General features: G+C 45.1%; 1 protein-coding gene across 2 annotated transcripts in view; it reads left to right on the top strand.

Annotated features, from left to right (window-relative positions):
- GLS2 (glutaminase 2) overlaps positions 1–19,927 on the top strand; it is a 252,782-nt gene that overhangs the window by 137,064 nt on the left and 95,791 nt on the right. For both annotated transcript variants that reach the window (XM_086959521.1, XM_086959530.1), the window contains exons 6-7: positions 8,182–8,345; positions 14,451–14,509. In XM_086959521.1, coding sequence (XP_086815647.1) covers positions 8,182–8,345; positions 14,451–14,509 — 223 coding nt within the window. The remainder of the gene's footprint in view (positions 1–8,181; positions 8,346–14,450; positions 14,510–19,927) is intronic.

Here is a 19,927-nt window from a genome sequence, read left to right on the forward strand (position 1 = left end):
TTGAATTTCTTTGACCTCAATCTCCGATCGGTGAATGCAGGCTATACCTCCTCCTGTTTTTATTGGTCTGTCTCGTCTCACAATGTTATATTGTGGTGGTACTAAAAGATTCATTGTTGGAGCAGATGATTCTGTTAACCAAGTTTCAGTCAGGATTGTCAGATCAATTTCCCTATTGATGATGAGGGCTGCTATATCTGATGCATGATTTGTTGCCGAACGACAATTGAATAGAAGGCAGGTCATGGGTTTCCCTGATTTACTGGAGTCCCTATCAGTGGATTCAGTTGTTGTTAACTGTACTTGTTGTAGATTGAGGAGGTTGGGTTTTCTGTTGCTCTTTTTGGATGTTCTGTTGGAATCGATTTCTACTGTTTTTATTATCTCCTCCTCACTCCCGGGGTCAGGTGGTTCATATGTTTGGAGTAAAGCAAGTATTTCCTCTTGTGTCAATGATTTCGTCCTATGTGGTCGATTCAAACTGTTAGCTAGTGTCAAGGCCCTCCCATTAATCGTTATGTTTGAGTAGTGTAATATATTCTGGATATTTGTGACCTTAGAGTGGGTGCTTGCCGTTATCTCCAGGATTTCTCTAATTGCTTGGGATGTGTTATTAGCTTCTAGTGCTAGGTTGCTAACTAGCTTCTGGAGCTCTTTAATATCTTTCTGGTTTCGGGCAGATATCTTAGTCAAGTTTGGACTGAGTATCTGGGGTTTGCATTCTGTTCTTCTCTGTTTTAGATCTGTACTCCGAGCCTCATTCCTTTTCTTTTTCTCCCTTGATATATTGTTAGTTCCGAAATTATTTGGGAAGCCAGTGGTGGTGTTTTTGTTGGAGAGAGTCTACAAACCTCCAGTGTTGGGCTTGAGGTATGTGGCAGTGTGTTGGTTTCTTCTGTTTCCTTCAATTCCCGGTTCTCATTGCGTGAATCATTCTGGGTCAGCGGACGCTCTAGATGTGATGTCTTATCTTTTGGTGGTGACGTTTGTTCTTCCCTTCGGCGCTGGTCATGCTCTTCTTTTACATGATTAACAGTTCCCTCTATCCCTTCAACCTCATTCTCAGGTAATCTCGAGTCAAATTTGGTTATATCTCTCGGGCTATTGGTTTGTTCGTGGAGGCCTTCATATCTATTGGCGTCCCCGGTCGAGTTAAAGGCGTTATTGTCAGGGGTGTCTCCTGCTGGTGACTGGTGTTGTGAATATCTTGGCCCCTCCAAAGATTCTTTTACCGTTTGAAATATCTTTTCAAACTTCTTTAGTTCGATGTTCCCAGCTTGTATTAGCACTATTCCAGTTTTGTAAATGGTTATGCATAAGTCTGCTCTGCATCTTAATGAAGATGCTGTCATTATTTTTGTGCCATGTGGGATGTTTTTCGTAGATTTTATGGAGAGTATTTTTGTAATGGCATTACGCCATTGAGCCGATTTCTTTGTATAGAATATCAGGTCGTTTAGTATTTTGCCTTTAGCTATGTTAAAATAAGGGTCGTAAAACAGTTTGTCCGGATTTTTTCTTAGGGTGTTGTGTTTGAATTTTTTTGCTGCAGCTTTGGATAGTTCAGCGGGGTATTCTATGTTCAAGGCAGTGGAGCCAGTGGCTGCTAGATGCCTTTCATCCATCATTAATTCCGCGTTAGGTGGTCTTGAAGTGACTCTCCTCTATTGCTTCCAGGAAGATCCCCTACTAGCGTAGTATCGCTGTGGATACAGATAGAGATCTATTTTTCAATTCTTCTATTGCCTCATCTGTTTTTGACTCTTCATTGCTCCAGTGGAGGTAGAGATAGTTTCCTACTAGCGGTCGATAAGTTAATTCACTCTTGTTAGGCTGTTTCTTGGGTATTCTGGTGAAACTTTAGTTATTCCAATATGTCCACAGTTTCTATTGTCCTTTCTCTATTTCCCTACACAGTTTCGATTGTCCTTTCTCTATTTCCCTCAATTATCAGCTTTGATTGTCCTTTTTCTATTTCCCTCAGTGATCAACTTCCCTTTCCTCCTTCGATAAGGGACTGAGACATTCCTTTCTCTATTTTGTGTCTCTTTGTGAGAGTCTCCAGTTGCCACTTTTCGTCTTTATCTGGCCGCCATCTTAAGGTCAGGCATGCCGTGTTAGTCTCCAACTTCTGTTTTATAAGAGAATTCCCCGGTATTATACGTATTCCCCGGCAGCCGTATGAACCTTCCCTGTCCTGCTCTTGCTTCTGCTAGAACACAGACTGGGAGATCCAGAGCCTCTATAGTGGCTCACTCTTCTCTCACCTCGCCATAGCATGTCCGTCCTTTGTGTCCATGTTCCTCACCGGTGCCGGATTCCCGGTAGCGCAGCCCGTACTACTCACGCCGCTCTGGTGGCGCAGTCACGGTTCCTCACGCCGCTCCCCTGCTCCTTCGCTTCCTCTCGCCCAGCCGCTCCAGTGACGAGCCCTGCTCCAGGTCCCCCGTCGCGGCACTCTCATGCCGTAATTCAGCCCCACTGAAAGCTGGTTTATATCCTCCGGACCCGCTTACAGGCACGCTGCAACCAGCTTCATAAATGCCCCCGTGGTCCGTCGCCTGGTCTCAGAGCCGTTCCTCAGCATGCCACTCGCCTGATCCAATGACCACAGTGAACTAGCCGCATGCCGAGCTGCCCAGTGACCAGACAGGAGATCGCAGTAAGCTTCTTTCACAATTTCCAATTTTGGTCATGTGTCGCCAGTTTCAATGTTCCGGTCGGGGAGCGTGGGCAGGCTGGATGGTTTATCAAGGATTTACACCCGAAGGTGATCCTAAAACCAGGAGCTCCTCAGTGCAGCTCCTCCACAGACGGCTCCCTCAGCTGCGAGGGAAAGCATTCGCCAGCTATGTATACCCCACCTTCTCATCTGAGTACACACTTTGCGGTTACCCTGGGGCAGAGGGGCGTCGCACCACTGCCTTCCAGCAGTAAAGAAAGGAAAAAAGAAAATGATAATGACGTATTGTTATTATAATTTTATCTTGTACTCCTGCTGCGGCAGCTTTACGTGAGGTGGTGGGGCTGCACTGCAAAACAGGGGAGAAGTGGTAGAACCCTCCTGAGTGCACAATAACTGTTTGGTCGGCCCTCTCGGGCTGCCCAAAATAGTCATGCACACTTTCCCTGTTCTCCATGCAGGCTGCATTAGAGCCTGCATAGAGAACATGCCAGGCTCCCAGTCCATGGCTGAGTGCCGAACCACGGCGCTCAGACCAGTCTCAACAGGGGAGTCTGGCTGTTTCCCGGCGGCAAGGTAAGTGAATTTTTTATTTTATTTATTATTTATTTTATTTAACAATGTGCCCTACTACCTCTCCACCCCTCCCCTCCCCTCCCCCGCCACCCGCGAGCCATGCCGGCCGCCACTGTGATTACCCATCGAGGTTATAAGGTATTTTCATAGAAGCAGAAAGTATACGGCCATGTCTTTTAGTATAGAACAACCAAGAAAGCATATTTTAAAAAGCGGCAAAACAGTGCATGTTTTAAAAGAAAATAAAAACCCAAAGTAAGGCAGAGGGCTCTAGACCACAAGAATAAATAAAAACAATTGGCAAAATCAGTAGGTCTGGCCTTGGCAAGCTGGCGTAATGTTTACTTTTCTTTTTTAAACAAGCATTTCAAGCATGTGTCCTAGAGATAAAAAGTTGAAAACAGATAAGATGTTGCTGCCTACAAAATGCCATCACTCACAGTGCAAGAGAGTCAGTGACTGAACTGGGCTGACCTAGTGTTCTATGATGTGTCGTGTGGTGGGCGGAGGCATAATGTGAATGACACTTGACAGAGACACTATCTGAAAACCCCTGTATATATTTTCATTAAGATTTAATAGAAAATATAAGGCTGGGGAGACAACCAAAGCAGTCTATAGGCTAGACCTAAAAATGAAAGATAAACAACCACTCCTCCCCTGCCCTGCTCAAAGAGCAGAGCAGCTCCGCCCGACATGCGCAAATGGTAATAACTTTCGGACTTTAGGAGTGGAGAAGTGTGGCTCACTGGTTAGAGGAGGCAGACCTGGAAGCAGAGGTCAGCCTGGGACCAGGGTTCAATTCCCGGCTCTGCGGGGTCTTGAGTCCTAAAATGTCCATGGACTCGACAATTCTTGCTCCAGTGCCTACTTGATTCACGGGTTCACACTCTGTGACTCTGGGCAATAGCTTGCTTAATCTCCACAACGGCCCCTCGCGGTGGGATACCTGGCTTTCACCTTGCGGATACCCTGCCGGGGTTATCTCACAGGGGAATACCAGGACGGGTTCCCTAAGCAAGCGCTTAGAAACCGCTCGGTGATTTGCGCTATATAAATTCCTGTACATTTACTTTAAGGGGGCCGTTTTTTAAAGGGAGCCTCGAAACGGGTCTCTATCGGGATCTGTTTTGTTCCCTGACACAGGCGGTCCATTTTTTTCCGGACTGCAGTGACAGCAGGCACATTGATGTGCGCGTGCTCACACTGCTCTTTCTCACTAGTGGAGAAGTTACTGCATGACGTCATGCCAGGGGAGCTTTGTAGGGGAAGGGAAATCCTTTAAAGAGAGTAATTTTCTCTCTGGATTTCCCTTCTCTTTTTGAAACTCAAGAGCAGCATCATTGTCGTGGCGCCACCAGGGCTTTAAGTGGAAGCTTTATCAATATTATATACAAGCCATAGTTGCTGCCTATTTATCTTATGCAACTAACAATCATTGACAAAGCCAATAGTACTGACTTGTAAGTATGATGTTACTTGTTGTATCATATATCTGGCTGCAATGACAGAAACAGCAGAATATAAGTCGGGCGGCACACTATGCTAAGCACAGATTTCTAGCTGACATGTGTTTAAGCCATGCCCATAATTACATTGGCCACTCCCCTTTGAGAGACACCCCCCCCCCCCCGGTTTTTTCATCCAACTTAAAGCCCTGGTTATTACTATTTTATTTTTTGGCTTTCTCGAGAAAGCAGTGGGGCGATGCTCCTCCACCCTAGTGGAGGAGCCGCACCAAACTTCCCTAACATCCAGGGCTCGAGTCGGGGTACCACGCGGGTGGACGGCGTCCCCTTACTTATTTTACAGAGAGCTCGATAACTGGAGCAAATGGTGCCACACATTCACTCTTTGGCCTCTCTGGGGCGAGATCGGAGCTCATTCAGAACGCTGCTCACGTGGTGGCTCCTCTGATGCCATCGTATCTAAGGGGTGAGCGAGGGGAGGTAATGAGTCTGAAGGTGCAAGCCACCTTTCGTGACGCCACTTCCTGTCGTGACGTCCCCGTCCCCCCACTTCTTTTTTTAGGACTTGTGCCCTGCTTTTTATTTTTTTTATTTTATGCGTTTTTATATAGCGCGGACTCTACCGGAAGGTGTCAGAGCGCTTCACAAAAGGGCTGACAAAAGGTTGACACAAAAGGCTGCTGACATCCAAACCTCCTCTCTTGGGTGGAGGATGGAAAGAGAGCTAGTTTCATCTGTCATCGGGTTTTGGGTTTCGAAGCCTTAGTGGCAGCACTGTGTGCGTCTGTCAGGCGTTGAACCAGGTTTGAAATATGAAGCAGCGTCTGTGGCGCTACCTGACAAAAGTAATTTCAAACTTCTCTGAAGAGCTGTGAGGCATCTAAAAGCACATGCCAAACGTTATCTCAATTAGGAAAAAAAGGATTGAAATATAACCTGAGACCCAACACTAGAACGCAACCGGCACTTTCACGGAAGCCTATAGTCCCCAGTCCAAGAGTACTGAAGACCGAATGGCCACTAGAGGGCACTGTTTGTCCGTGATGTCCAATCTCGAGAGGTTAGCAACGTATTCTTAGTTAGAAATAGGTATCTCCTAACCCTTTTAAACATGCAAATAAAACGTTATTTATGTATTTCTTTCACCAGCAGGTAGCAGTCGAAAAATAATATGTACACAAGAATCCAGGCGGGGCGTTACATCGCCGAAGCTTATCAACATGCCTTGGGGCAGATTTACTACTTCTGGCGCATCTCTGCGAATTAGCAGGGATGCGCCAGAAGAGTTGCGATGCATCTGCCCACACGTGCGCCACCACTGATGCGCCGCATTTACAATGTAAAACTAAAGGAAATGATGAACGGAGCGTTGACAATACAAGCACTCACCCCCAGTCAACTGATCTGGGTTTAATCCATCACCGTTCTTTAGCCCACTCTGCCACCCCAGTTCAGACATGGCCATATGCAAATCAGTCTGACCCTGTGCCTCATGGGAACAGTCCAGCCCGAACTACCAAGCCATGCCTTCCCTGGACCGGAAACAAGCTACCGAGGACCGGTTTCTGGCATTTCAGCCGTCTTCAGCCCGGTTTGCCTGAATCCAGTGGCAAAGTGAGCAAGGGACTCACGTCTGAGCATACCCTGCCAACTTATGGCGAACAAAAAAAACCCAAAGGAAATGATGAACGGAGTGTTGACAATACAAGCACTCACCCCCAGGCAACTGATCTGGGTTTAATCCATCACCGTTCTTTAGCCCACTCTGCCACCCCAGTTCAGACATGGCCATATGCAAATCAGTCTGACCCTGTGCCTCATGGGAACAGTCCAGCCCGAACTGCCAAGCCATGCCTTCCCTGGACCGGAAACAAGCTACCGAGGACCGGTTTCTGGCATTTCAGCCGTCTTCAGCCCGGCTTGCCTGAATCCAGTGGCAAAGTGAGCAAGGGACTCACGTCTGAGCATATCCTGCCAATTTATGGCGAACAAAGAAAAACTAAAGGAAATGATGAACGGAGCGTTGACAATACAAGCACTCACCCCCAGTCAACTGATCTAAGTTTAATCCATCACCGTTCTTTAGCCCACTCTGCCACCCCAGTTCAGATAACTGTGGTGCTACCTGATAAAAGTAATTTCAAACTTCTCTGAAGAGCTGTGAGGCATCTAAAAGCACATGCCAAACGTTATCTCAATTAGGGAAAAAAAAGTCGTCATGCTTTCATTTAGATTGAAAAATACTGTTGAAATATAACCTGAGTTCCAACACTAGAACGCACCGGCACTTTCACGGAAGCCTATAGTCGCCAGTCCAAGAGTACTGAAGTCCGAATGGCCACTAGAGGGCACTGTTTGTCCGTGATGTCCAATCTCGAGAGATTAGCAATGTATTCTTAGTCAGAAATAGGTTTCTCCTAACCCTTTTAAACATGCAAATAAAACGTTATTTATGTATTTCTTTCACCAGCACGTAGCAGTAGAAAAATAATCTGTACACAAGAATCCAAGCGGGGCGTTACATCGCCGAAGCTTATCAACATGCCTTGGGGCACATTTACTTCTTCTGGCGCATCTCTGCGAATTAGCAGGGATGCGCAAGAAGAGTTGCGATGCATCTGCCCACACGTGCGCCACCACTGATGCGCCGCATTTACAATGTGGCGCACGGATAGGCAGATGCGTGTCGCATCCCCCATCGGAAAGGCTGCGCATTGCTGGAGTTGCGCGCAAGCGTGACGCAGCTCCAGCAAGGCTCAGGGTTGCCCTATCTCTAACATGCTGCATCAATCCTTACGCCTGCTTCAAGCAGGCGCAGGGTTTTGACGCAGCATGGCCCTAAAAGTGACTGAGTGAAATCTTGTAGATTTCACTCAGCCACTTTTAGGAAGCGTTCCTGCACCGGAACGACCCCCCTGCGCAGGAATGCCTACATGGGGCGCAGAGCTTTACAACGCGATGCATTGCCCAGATGCCTCACGTTGTAGATACCCGCAGCATGGTGCTGGCTTTGCGCCGCCGCTGCGTCACAAAAGAGACGCAACTGTGGCGTAAAAGAGGCGCATGGGGCTTGTAAATCTGCCCCCTTATACTTAAAAAGACACGTAAAACGTAATTAGTGCTAATCCTTTTCCCCCTCCAACACTGTCTGAAAAAACACCTTCTCACTCAATGCTGCGTCCCCTTAAGAGCTTCCCTTGTATTTTCAAAACTTGAATGCCCCTCTCCCTACAGCTTTCCCTGTCCTCCTCAGTCTCTGTGTTTCAGCTGTCTGGCCTCCACCATGCATAGTGTTGTCAAATCTCTCTGCATTATAACAAGGTCCTGTGTAGGTCTTATATGAATAGTAGTGCTATCAGTATCGTTGTTCTCTTTGTTCGTCCATGTTCAATCCCGCTTGTTACGGATGTCACACATGACACCACCATCTTGTCTGTCTTTTTGCATTGCCAGACACTGTATCGGGGACACCACGGTACCCTTCTGCCTGCAGTCATGCATGAAGCCCCTGAAGTATGCCATCTCTGTGAACGATCTGGGCACAGACTACGTCCACCGGTATGTTGGCAAGGAGCCCAGCGGCCTGAAGTTCAACAAGATGTATCTGAACGACGAAGGTCAGTAGGCCATGATTGGGTCTGGTAATGAACGCTGGGGCGGCCAGTGTTGCCTATTGACCCATGCTTGGGCCAGCTTGTTTCCCAGCGGGCATGTGAGAAGCCCTCCTCCCCTCCCTCAGCTTTTGATCTTGATTAGTTGGTTGACTGGGCATGAGTGTAATGTAACAAAAGAGGGAGGTACCCTACTATTAGAATAGGGACAGGGTTAGTTCAAACCACAAGTCAGAAAGTGTCCCAAATGGGAGGCACAAAATTACCCAAGCTATTTCACAAAGCTAATAGATAAAGGCCTATTGACAACTAAAAATGTTATAATCTAAGGTATGTCCGCATAACACAATACAATCAATAAAAAGCAACTACAAAAATTATGTCAAAACCTTGTTCCATAAATTTATTACAATCAAGAGTTTAAAAACATATAGTACATAAAAAACATTTCATAATGACATTCTTAGAAAACAGAGTCAACGCAATGTTTCGGTGAGTTAGCAGATGTTCACCTTCTTCAGGACAGTTTTCTAAATGATCGAAACAATTTATTATTTGTACATTCTTGTGTTGCTGACGAAAACCTATAACATAGCTATTTACAATTAACATCCTAAAATACCATGCAATGTAAAAAAGGCATCATGCTATCTCTACATTCGAGGAACTTCATAATCAATCACATATTTTTATTGTTACAAAGTTATTTCGACATTCTGAAGAAACTGAGTATCATCTCGTTCCCAGTATACTATTAACTGTTTTTCATTACAAATCACAATGAATACAGAGGAAACAAATTATAGCTCCTGTACCTCTAATCTAAGGAAGGCTGTGTTTCCTCCTTATCAGGATTGCGCCAATGAAATCATGGCACAGGATCTTGGTGATATCCCACAAGGTAAGACCTATATCACATCAAACAAAATATGGTGATGGGGGATTTACTTGAACTACCTTCAACAATTGGGGGTTAGTGTTCTAATTCATTAAACTAGATAAATAACACATTTTATTTTACATACCCCTGAGTCAATGCCCAGAAACGTATGACATTCGTTGGAGCCACCGTCTTGTTAAGGTAAAAACATGAATTGTTTGGGCAGAAAATGAACCAAAGCTGATTATTGTGCCCCTGTAATGCTCTCCAATTTAAAGATAATATATCTATATGCTAATTGGAGCGTTACTTGCCTATAGAGACAGGTTCTCAAAATGTAGGGAAGCCTGTCAAGGAGCCTGTGTAGGTCAACTTGTAAGTCGCGACTGGATACCGACTTGACTTGAAACCATCTATGGGTTTTATACACTGTTTGAACACAATATTATATATAAGGTATTAATAATAATCAATATTCTCAACCTTTGTTTCACCGTTTATAAGATATTTTTAGGGACAAGGTATATATTACCTGAGATTGATGTCTGTGTGTATCACTGTGCAGGTTTTGTTAAAAATTTCTCCTGACCGGCCCGTAATCATAGAGTGATAGGTAAGGTCATTCTATCAGCTCATTAGTAGTCCAGTAGATCAAAGAGCTAGCTACCATTTCATAACCCAGTGTTCCTCTTCAATTTACTATAACTTACAAAGTGCAATGTTTAATTATTCGCCTGATCTTGAAGGGGTAAAGTAATCACTCATACTTAGTTTCTAGTCTTCCTTATTGTAAGTCTTATCTACAATGCAACACATAATCAATTTGCCGATCTTCAGCTACCTATATACAGTTCGGGGCTAGAGCCTGTGCCAAAACACTCACAAACTAATGGTTATTGCCTTCGCAAAATAGTGCTTAGGGGGTAAGGATATCCCGCATTATTACAGCTTTTGTTAGTGCTTAGACCGATAACGATCAGCCGCAATTACTCATTGCTCAGGTAAACAACAATGGCATTTCTAAGATAGTATGAGTTAGACACCCACCCAGAAAACTGGCGCATTACATCGTTACTAAAGAGCAGTCCGTAATCGCTTAGCGGTGCAGAATCGCATTAACGAACGAATGCCTAGGGATTTAGTAGCTGGATAAAGCGGGCATAACGTTCTGTCGTTTACCTTGGTGGTAAACTGCAGCCTCTCTGCTTCTAACAAAGTCACTTCCGGGTTTCGGTGTGACTCGTTGGCGCTGTGGCATGCAGGTAAATAAATAGTCACGCAGATCAGAGGGTAGAGGTCGCGTATGTGTGTCGCGACTCGTTACAACAGCTTCTGATTAAGAAAATTGTTTCTTATTCCTTTGTATTACAGTTAAGCATCCCACCTTAAATTTTCGGGATAATCTTTTGTTATGTTACCGTTGGTTCTGGAGACGTTTTCTTATATGATAATGGCGGCCATCTTAGAACGGGACAGCTGACTGCCATTATGAAATGTTTTTTATGTACTATATGTGTTTAAACTCTTGATTGTAATAAATATAGGGAACAACGTTTTTTACATAATTTTTGTTGTTGCTTTTTATTGATTGTATTGTGTTATGCTGACGAACCTTAGGTTATAACATTTTTAGTTGTCAATAGGCCTTTATCTATTAGCTTTGTAATATAGCCTGAGTAATTTTGTGCCTCCTAATTGGGACACTTTCTGACTGGGCATGAGCCCTGGTCAACAGCCACAATCCCTTGCAGGGTCAACCACAAAAAGTCACTAAATTAAACAGTGCTTAACCCTAAGTACCTTGGCACAAAAAGCAGTCAGGCTTAACATAGAGGCAATGTGTAAAGTATTCATGCAGAACACAAGCAGTAAAAAAGGGAAAACACAACACAAGAAAAATCCCACACAAATTTAGAAAAATAAAGGACATTTTAATAAATTACTTGACACCAAAATGAAGAAAATCTAATCAATAGAACCAAAGTTATTAATTTTTTTAGTTTTTAGTAAAAGCTAGCTCCTAAAAGATGAAAGCAACAAACGTAAACATCTAGTGGCGCGAGACCGGGTTAAAGTAAAAAAATATGACCAACTGCAATGGAGCGTGTTTCTGATACAGGAAGTGGATTGGGCCCAGTCAGCATTTACCTTCGTACTTAGAAGAAATGTTGAGAACATTTTTATGAGAAGGTAAAAGTTCAGCGGGGCAAGGCTGCAGGAGGTGTCTGAGGAGGAAGCATCATCATCTGGGAGCTTTGGGTCAAAGCTGTGGTGAACATTTCTATGTTCGGACTTGGTCTCTATTTTCGATGTTCAAAATATCTAGCAGGACGGGGCCGAAAGCTGTAACTGAAGACAGTTCCAGGGGCTCAGATTCCCGTTTGTCAAAGGATCGGTGAACAGAATTCACTGCTACGCAGAAGCACGTAGCAGGAGAGGCTGTGAAGTAAATCCAACCGGCAATGCACCTCCGGCAGATAGGTGAGCTTGTCCCGGTTGCCTCCTGGTTCAGTTTTTGACATAAAAATGTATGTCCTCATTTTTTGGTTCTGGTCATCTGTGTTCCTTTGACACCACAAGCAAGGGCCCAGTACTGGTGGGACACAACTTTGGGGTTCAGGACTCACTCAGGCTGGGTCCAGGTACAAGTTTAAGATGGTGGAGCCTATTGTGTCCCCATGGCTCTGAACAGGAGGTCAGCAAACTAGCTCTTGCAGTCAAACTGGTAGTCCTGGGTTCAGATGAAGATTCAGGACTCAACAGCAGGGTTGGCCTCTGAGGGTTCAAGGCAGTCTCCAGACAGCAAAGCAGTTCTTCCAGGTACAGCAAAGCAGGCGTACAGAGTGCACAGCCGGTCACAGTAGCAGGCAGTCCTCTGAAAGTCCTTCCCCAAGTCCAGGTGTGAACTGAAGAGTGGGTCTGAGGGCCCTATTTTTATACCCAGTGCCTCCTTTGAAGTCGGGAGAACGGGTTTAGAGGTTTCATCTTTAAAGTGCTTTGAATTTCCTGACTCCCCTGGCTCCAAACTGGCTACAGTGACAATGTGGAGGTGATAAGCCTTTTGTGTGAAGGCAGAGCACAGTCTATTCAGTTGCAAGATGATCCAGATGAGACAACACATTCTTTCAGGTCTGAGGCACCAGATACAAAGTATTGTTTGATTGCCGATTGGTGAGATCTGTAGAGAGGCCACTTGAATGACAGTCCATACCGTTACCAGACACTACTTACTGTACTCTGACTGTATGATCAAAATTCAGATTAGTTAAACCAGGTCCACCGGGTCATTAAATATAATGAAAATCCTGCAATGGAGAAGGAAAGTTACTTATTTGTAATTCTAGTTCTCTGTTTTGGTTCCTTTTTCATAAAATGTAATAATTCCCCGCCTCAGCAGAGGGCTCTGAAAATGAATCTGTTCAAAACAATTAAGATTCTCTCTCTTTCTTACTCAGGGCCACTGGAATTATGCGGCGGGGGAGTACCAAATTATGTGACAGGGTTGGCTGAATTATGCTGCAAGAAAAGGCAAATCATATGGAGTGATGCCACACATTTTATGATACACAGGTTAATTTTAGTCTGCACAAAGGTTTCACCTTATTAGTAGCTGATTAACACCCAACTACAGCAATAAGCAACTGAAAGGAGGCCAGTCAAACTTTGCAAAGGGTCTTCAACTGTGTGGCAACAAGTGTTGAAGTGTTTTTTGCAACCTTTGATCTGCTTGAAGAAGAAACCATTTTTGGTAACATATGCAGATTCTGCAGCAGATGATGGATTAATTGGCAAATGCGGCAAACCAATAATTATGTGGCAAATGCCACAGTCAGAAAATAGTATCATTTCAGTGGCCCTGCTTTTAGCTACCAAAAACATGAATAGAGGCTAAGTGACAATGTGGTAATTTGGAGCAGTTTGGCAGCGGCAAAGGGTTGGAAACTAATTTCTGTTGCTATGGGGTAATTAATTTTTTCTTTTAAAATAGGAGTTGGCAAATATTGTAATTAGCACTTACAACTCATTAAATCTTGATCAGTAAAAAAAAGAAAAAGCTTAGATGCGAAAAGTTATTTATTTTTTAAAATAGATGTTTTTCCTTAGGCAGTGTTTAAGAGATCCCTCACGTATTCTGAGATACAGACTGTTTTTAGGTCGAGCCTGGGCAGCACACGCGCTGCTCTGTGAGGCATGCTGTATTCAGGTAAGGTCTTTAAACACCGCCCACTCTCCGCCCATATTTTTCATTGGCTTGTGTCATTGTCCACTGTAAACTGAAGCTGTTAATTGGTCAATAGGCTTAGTGGTCCCTCCTTAGCGCTGCGTTGTCTTATTTTGTAAACTCCCATGGCGATACCCCTTGTTACATGTGTTGTTATTCAGTAGGCTGTAATTCCAGCCGCCGAGCAATATTTTCTGAAATAGCTTTGTCCTGCCTCCTGTTGCAGGCAGGACACGCTCTCTCCTAACCCTTTTAAAAAAAAAACTATAGAATAAATTAATTTGCATTAGCTCTAGCAGGTGCGAAAGTTTAAGCTATTGGCATTGTAAATGACAATACCTTTTATTTATTGCTTCTAAAAACAACAAATAAATAAAAGGCATTGTCATTTACAATGCCAATAGCTCAAATTCTTGTAAACGCGAGACCTATTGCATGACAAATGCTTGTTTAATTCATGGAAGATACCTAAAATGGAGAACTGGAATTGCATGTGAGTAGCTTTTCCTTTTGCATCTCTTGTAGCCTCCCTATGTCCATTGTGGACTTGCCCCGTTGTTGAGTTTTAATGCAGGAGTTCACGGATGCAACCAAAGTCTTGCATGGACACTTTGTATACAAGACTCAAATGGCACTATTTTAGGACGGCACATCAAATACCACACTGCTGCCATGCAATGCTCTGGCAGCGCTTGTGGAAGTGGTGAGATTAACTGGGGTTAGGGGTTAGTAAGCAGGCGCCTGCACAATGGGGTTCTCTCAGAATTATGTCCTTAGCCTTTAAAAGACTTATCTTGACTACAAATATCACTGGGACATTGGGAACAAGGCCATAAGGCACATTTTTAGAGTTGTGCTCAGCTGCTTGGTTTGACATTTTACCCTTTGTTCTTGCTTGAGTCTTGTGTGGATGTCCTTGCACTCACTGATCCCTGCCTCCCTACTTAATGCTATCACCCTACCAGTGCCTCCTCTCTACCAATGCAGCCTATCTTTCTTCTGTTCTTAGGTAAACCACATAATCCGATGGTAAACGCTGGAGCTATAGTCATCTGCTCCCTGATAAAGGTAAGAACCAGCCGAGACACAACTCCACTACCACCATCACCATGCCAACTTCATCACTACCACCATCACCAAACCAACTTCCATCACAAGCACCATCAGCATCACTTCCACCACCAGCATTATCACATCCACACACTACATTAATTTCCACCACCCCAACCTTTTCTAACACTACACAAGCATGACTTTTGCCACAACCTCCACTTCAACATTCTACACATACATCCACCTGCCCCTTATTTATTCACACCCACATTTCAGCCACCACTGCTATTTACACCACTGCTTGCCTCACCAGTCCTTCCATGTCCCCACTAATTCCACCATCACTCACACTTCCCCCAAAAAAATCCACTACAAACACCCCCACCATAAGCAATCTTTTAACAAATGTTCACGCCACTGGCACTTTCAACTCATCCACTACCATTTCTGTCACCTGCACCAATATTGGCACCACCTTTTCCACCATGCCAAGCACTACCATATTAAAAAATAGTACCACTTTCACCATTGTGATTATCACGTTACCACCACTTCCATCACCATCATAACTTCCACCAACACCACCAGAAGCAGCACACCCACCACATTTACCATTAATCCCATCACACCAGCCCACCGCAAACCACCCCATCAACCATATATCTATATCTATCTATATCTATATATATCTATCTATATCTATATCTATATATATATCACCACAGGGTAAATAAAATTCCCTTTTTGTGAAGCCCACGGAGTCAGCGCCTTTTCTTTTTATCTTGGCGATAAAGGTCTGGAATATATATATATATATATATATATATATATATATATATATATATATATATATATATAATGATTTCCTACGATAAAGGAAATACCAGGACTTCCCGGGATGCTTTGTTAATTTATTCATAAAAAATGCCTCTACGCCAATGTTTGTTAGGCGTGGGGAGATTACGTGATTTGCCTAGAATCACAGGATGGTGACCCAACGCCGAGACTCAAACCTGGTTTCAAAGTCGGGAGCTCTGGCCATTAAGCCACTTCTTCTCCCCCCAACATCATCACCTCCATTGCTGCGCTACTCAGGCCACCCCTGAGGTGCATCAACAGAACTGTTTGTAGACCCTAGTATTCTAAGAGCAGGGAGCGTTGCAGGTAAGGATTGAGGTGCATTGGCAGAGTTACCTGTGGATTGCAGTTCTGGAATACCAGGGGGCGCTGCAGGTCAGGACTTAATCACTTGGAAACTCCTTTGGGGTAGAGTTCTATACAGAAGTAGTCAACTAGGTCTGAGTGGACATGAAACATGGTGTCTTGGACCCCGGTTCTGGAATTTCAGAGCGGCAGCAGTTCAGGGTTGATGTGCACTGGGTGCCAGTGCTAGACTAGCAGTGGGATCAAGGTGCACTGGCAGTGATAAAGGATAAAATAATAATTTTAACTCTTTGTTGGAGCTCCTGGACTTATTTTTTAAAGAACCTGCAGTAGTTAGAGATCAGCAAAGCACACTGCTATGGTACCCCGTGACGTCCCTGTGAGGCTGTGCAAGTTCACCATACTGTGTTTGAGCAACTCCCACCTCCCTCCCACCTCCAGGAGCCAATCCAAAGATCCTAACAGCGGGTGGGACAGGGCAACTGTTGTGTAATTCCAGGCGCCACCTTTCCCACACAGACATAAACAAAGGTCACTGTACAAGGGTGGTGTGTCTGATGATGGGACAGGTTGGTGTCATTTATTGCACTCCCGGCTGCCCCTACAAAGAGCCTTGGGCACTACATAGCAACCTTTGGATTCTGATGCAATGAATTTCTGAGCGAGGCTTTGGGTGCTGCTGTGTGACATGTGTATAATCATCATGACTGGGTTGGTGACCTTATGTACAGCTCACATCTTCCTGAACACCACAGACCATACCCTTGTGGACAGTCATTTTTCATTATTCAGATTTTAAAACTAAAGCCCCCCCTACAAAACCTGTAAATCTTTCCCATTCGATATTATCACACAGATCATCCCACATTTCCTACACACAACCCGATCAAAGGAGCATGGCATATGTAATTAAGGGGATATCTTAAAAACACCTAAGCCAAAAATCTGTGCTTAGAATAGTGTGCCGCCTGACTGGTATTTTGCGGTTTGTCATTGCATCCATATATATAATACAGCAAGTAACATTACACCTAGAACAAGCCAGGACTGTTGGCTTTATCAATGGTTGTTAGTTGCATAAGATAAATGAGCAACAACTATGGCTTCATTGTAAATAACATTGAAAATGCTTCCGTTCTGAAATGATGAGACTATGAAAGAACACGAGTCTCTGAAGTTGCATCAAAGGCAGTGAAGGGTGGTGCTACTGCAGAGTTAAAAGGTGTTTTTTCACCCTGAGGCCGGGTGAGGGCAATCATGGAGAGCCTGATAGGGACCCATCTCAGCACCTGGTTTTTTAGAACTGCTGGTGCTGAGCACCGGCAGGACCCGGTCCACTTAAAGCCCTGGCTGCTACTTCCACACCCTCTTCAGCTGACGCCTCTTCGACCATCATTTCGCCACCATGTTCACCATCGCTACACCCTCTTCCACCACTACCCACACTTTCACCACCGCATCAAACACCACGCCTTCTGGTCGTCATGCAGGAGAAGGTGACATTTCACATTAATGTAAATGTAAATGTATTGGCATTTATATAGCGCACTACTTACCCGTAGGGTCCCAAGGCGCTTTGACCGCTGCGAAACCCTTCCTGGCTTCCCTGAGAGATGGTCCCTTAATGGGTATCTCCAGGGTGAGGCCAGGCATCCCCGGCGGTCTGGTGGGGCCGTTAGTGAAGATGAGGCAAGCTAATGCCCAGAGTTGCCGAGTGCGATCGCTGATCAGAGTGGGCACCGAGGCGAGAGAATTATCGAGTCCGCTGACCCTGGTCCAGAAACCTGCCGCGCCGGGAATCGAACCCTGGTCCCGGGCCGTCCTCTGCTCTCGGGTCTGCCGCCTCTAACCAGTGAGCCACACTACTTCATTAAGAGTCTCGCTGCTTCAGTTTATAAGCCGGAGATTAGCTGCCTTCACCATACCCCTCCCATGCTGCATGCCTCTCAACAGTCTCTACCCCACCACTGCCATATAGCGCTTTTCTCTACAGGCTCTACCCCACCATTACCATGAAGCGCTTCTGTGCTCAGGCCCGCCACTCCCACACACACCCTCTCTCTGCAGACTCCACCCCACCATTCCCATACGGTGCCTGTCTCCGAGACTTCCTCTACCACTCCTACATAGAGCTTGTCAGCAGTCTCTGCAGCAGAGGAGGCAGGTTCTTCCTGCCCTTGGGGCATAATTAAAGCACAGACAAAGTGGGCACTGGCCCAGGGCCCCAGCCTTTCCGGGGCCCATAAAAGGAAAGGGGGAATGCAAACTTGATATGTAGGATGTTAGATTCGGTTAGGAAACACGCTGTATTAGACATTTGTTAAGGTTAGCCCATCATACCTGTCTAACTTGCTGTAAATCTAATGTCTGAATTTTGCATTTAATAATTATATAAATAATGTTATTTTAATCAATTTTTAATTTGTTTTCATATTTTAATAAATACGGCCGGGGGGTCGCGAGACCCCCTGCCTTCCAAAGAATTCTGTTTGCTTGACTGGTTAATAAGTTTTGTTAACTTGGGTTGCATGTTACGGCGGGGGGGGGGTGGCCGGCAGTCCCAGACCTTGAGAGTGAGCTCTGTTCTGCACAGAGGCTTGCTCTGATCACTTTGCGTAATGCCTAAACAGATTGTTTTAAATACCATTTTCCTTTAATATATTTTTAATGTGGGTGATGTGTGAGAGTCTATTACAGACATTTTTCAGAGAAATATTGAGTTTATGTCTCTTGCTACATCAATAAAAAAGTTTCGATTAGATCAAAATAGGACCTCTCCTATGAGAAATGGGAGGGGGTCACAGAGATTATTTGCAGTTATATTAGTAAGCTGCTGCTGTGTTACAATATTGAAAACACACCTATCCCTGCATTTTCGATGTAAACACATTTAGAATTTGGACGAGTGTGCCTGTGCAATCTCAGTGACCTGGCCAAAGAGAGCATGAAAGAGCTCAAATTGGATCAAATATTCAAAGCAGTTCTGACAGGGGCCCCCAAAATAGGTTTGGTCCAGGGCCACCAAAATCCTTAAGATGTCCCTGCCTTTGGGTTTAGGGTTACTCTAAGCCTCGCAGTTTGGGTGGTTAGTTACAAATAAATTAATATATATTTTTTTTATTGAAAAGGTAAGGAAAATTTATAACACCTTCTCACAGAACCCTTCCGACTACATTAGTTCCTCCAACTCTCCCTTTAAAGGCAACAGACTTTCATGCCTACCGGAAATCTCCCATGGGGATCTAGCCAAACTCTGTAGAAAGGTTAAATCCGGTGCCCCCTCAGATCCCATGAGACCGGCTCAATTTCTAGAGGCACTGGACTTCTTTCTTCCATCCCTGGCCACACTTCTCAACCTCTCCTTTTCCTCGGCTATTGTTCCTACTTGCTGGAAACAAGCATGGGTCACCCCCATTATCAAAAAGCCGACCTTGGACCCCACAAAGCCGGAGAACTATAGGCCCATCTCACTGCTCCCCTGGGTGTCCAAACTAGCAGAAGCCCATGCTAACACCGTACTATCAGACCATATGGCCCAAAATAACACACTGGACCCTTCCCAGAACGGGTTCAGGCCAGGGCATAGTACGGAGTCTGCCCTTCTATCCACCACCGAACATCTTCGGAAGATATTAGAGGCCGGTCAAAGTGCTGCGCTGATACTGCTCAATCTCAACGCAGGCTTTGACACGGTTTCCCATAAAATCCTGCTGAAACGCCTGGAAGATATAGGGATTAGTGACCTGGCCCTCGAATGGTTCCGCTCGTTTCTGACGGGCAGATCCTTCCGAGTCTCAGCACCCCCGTTCACCTCCCGGTCCCACTCAATCGGCCAAGGAGTCCCGCAGGGTTCGGCACTCAGTCCATCCCTTTTTAACCTGTATGTGCAGCCCCTCGCGGCAGTGGCCAGAGAATGGGACCTCACGCTGGTGTCGTACGCCGACGACACACAGCTGGTGATTACCCTTACTGAGGCCCCCTCTACCTCTGCCACGAGATTTAGGGATGGACTGGCCGCAGTCGCCCATTGGATGACTGGAAACTGATTACAATTGAACGCAGGAAAAACCGAGGTGCTGCTCCTTGGTAAGAACCCCAGTTGTTGGAGCGACCATTGGTGGCCTTCCTTGCTGGGCCCCATCCCTCCCCCCAAAATTATTTTAAAAAACCTGGGAGTTTGGCTGGACTCCTCGTTGAGCTTCCAAACCCACACCAAAAGAGTGGCAGCAACGTGTGTGGGCCTGCTGAGAAGCCTCAACCCCATTCTTG

This window comes from Lissotriton vulgaris, chromosome 1_1, assembly GCF_964263255.1.
Source record: "Lissotriton vulgaris chromosome 1_1, aLisVul1.2, whole genome shotgun sequence".
Classification (NCBI taxonomy): Eukaryota; Metazoa; Chordata; class Amphibia; order Caudata; family Salamandridae; genus Lissotriton; species Lissotriton vulgaris.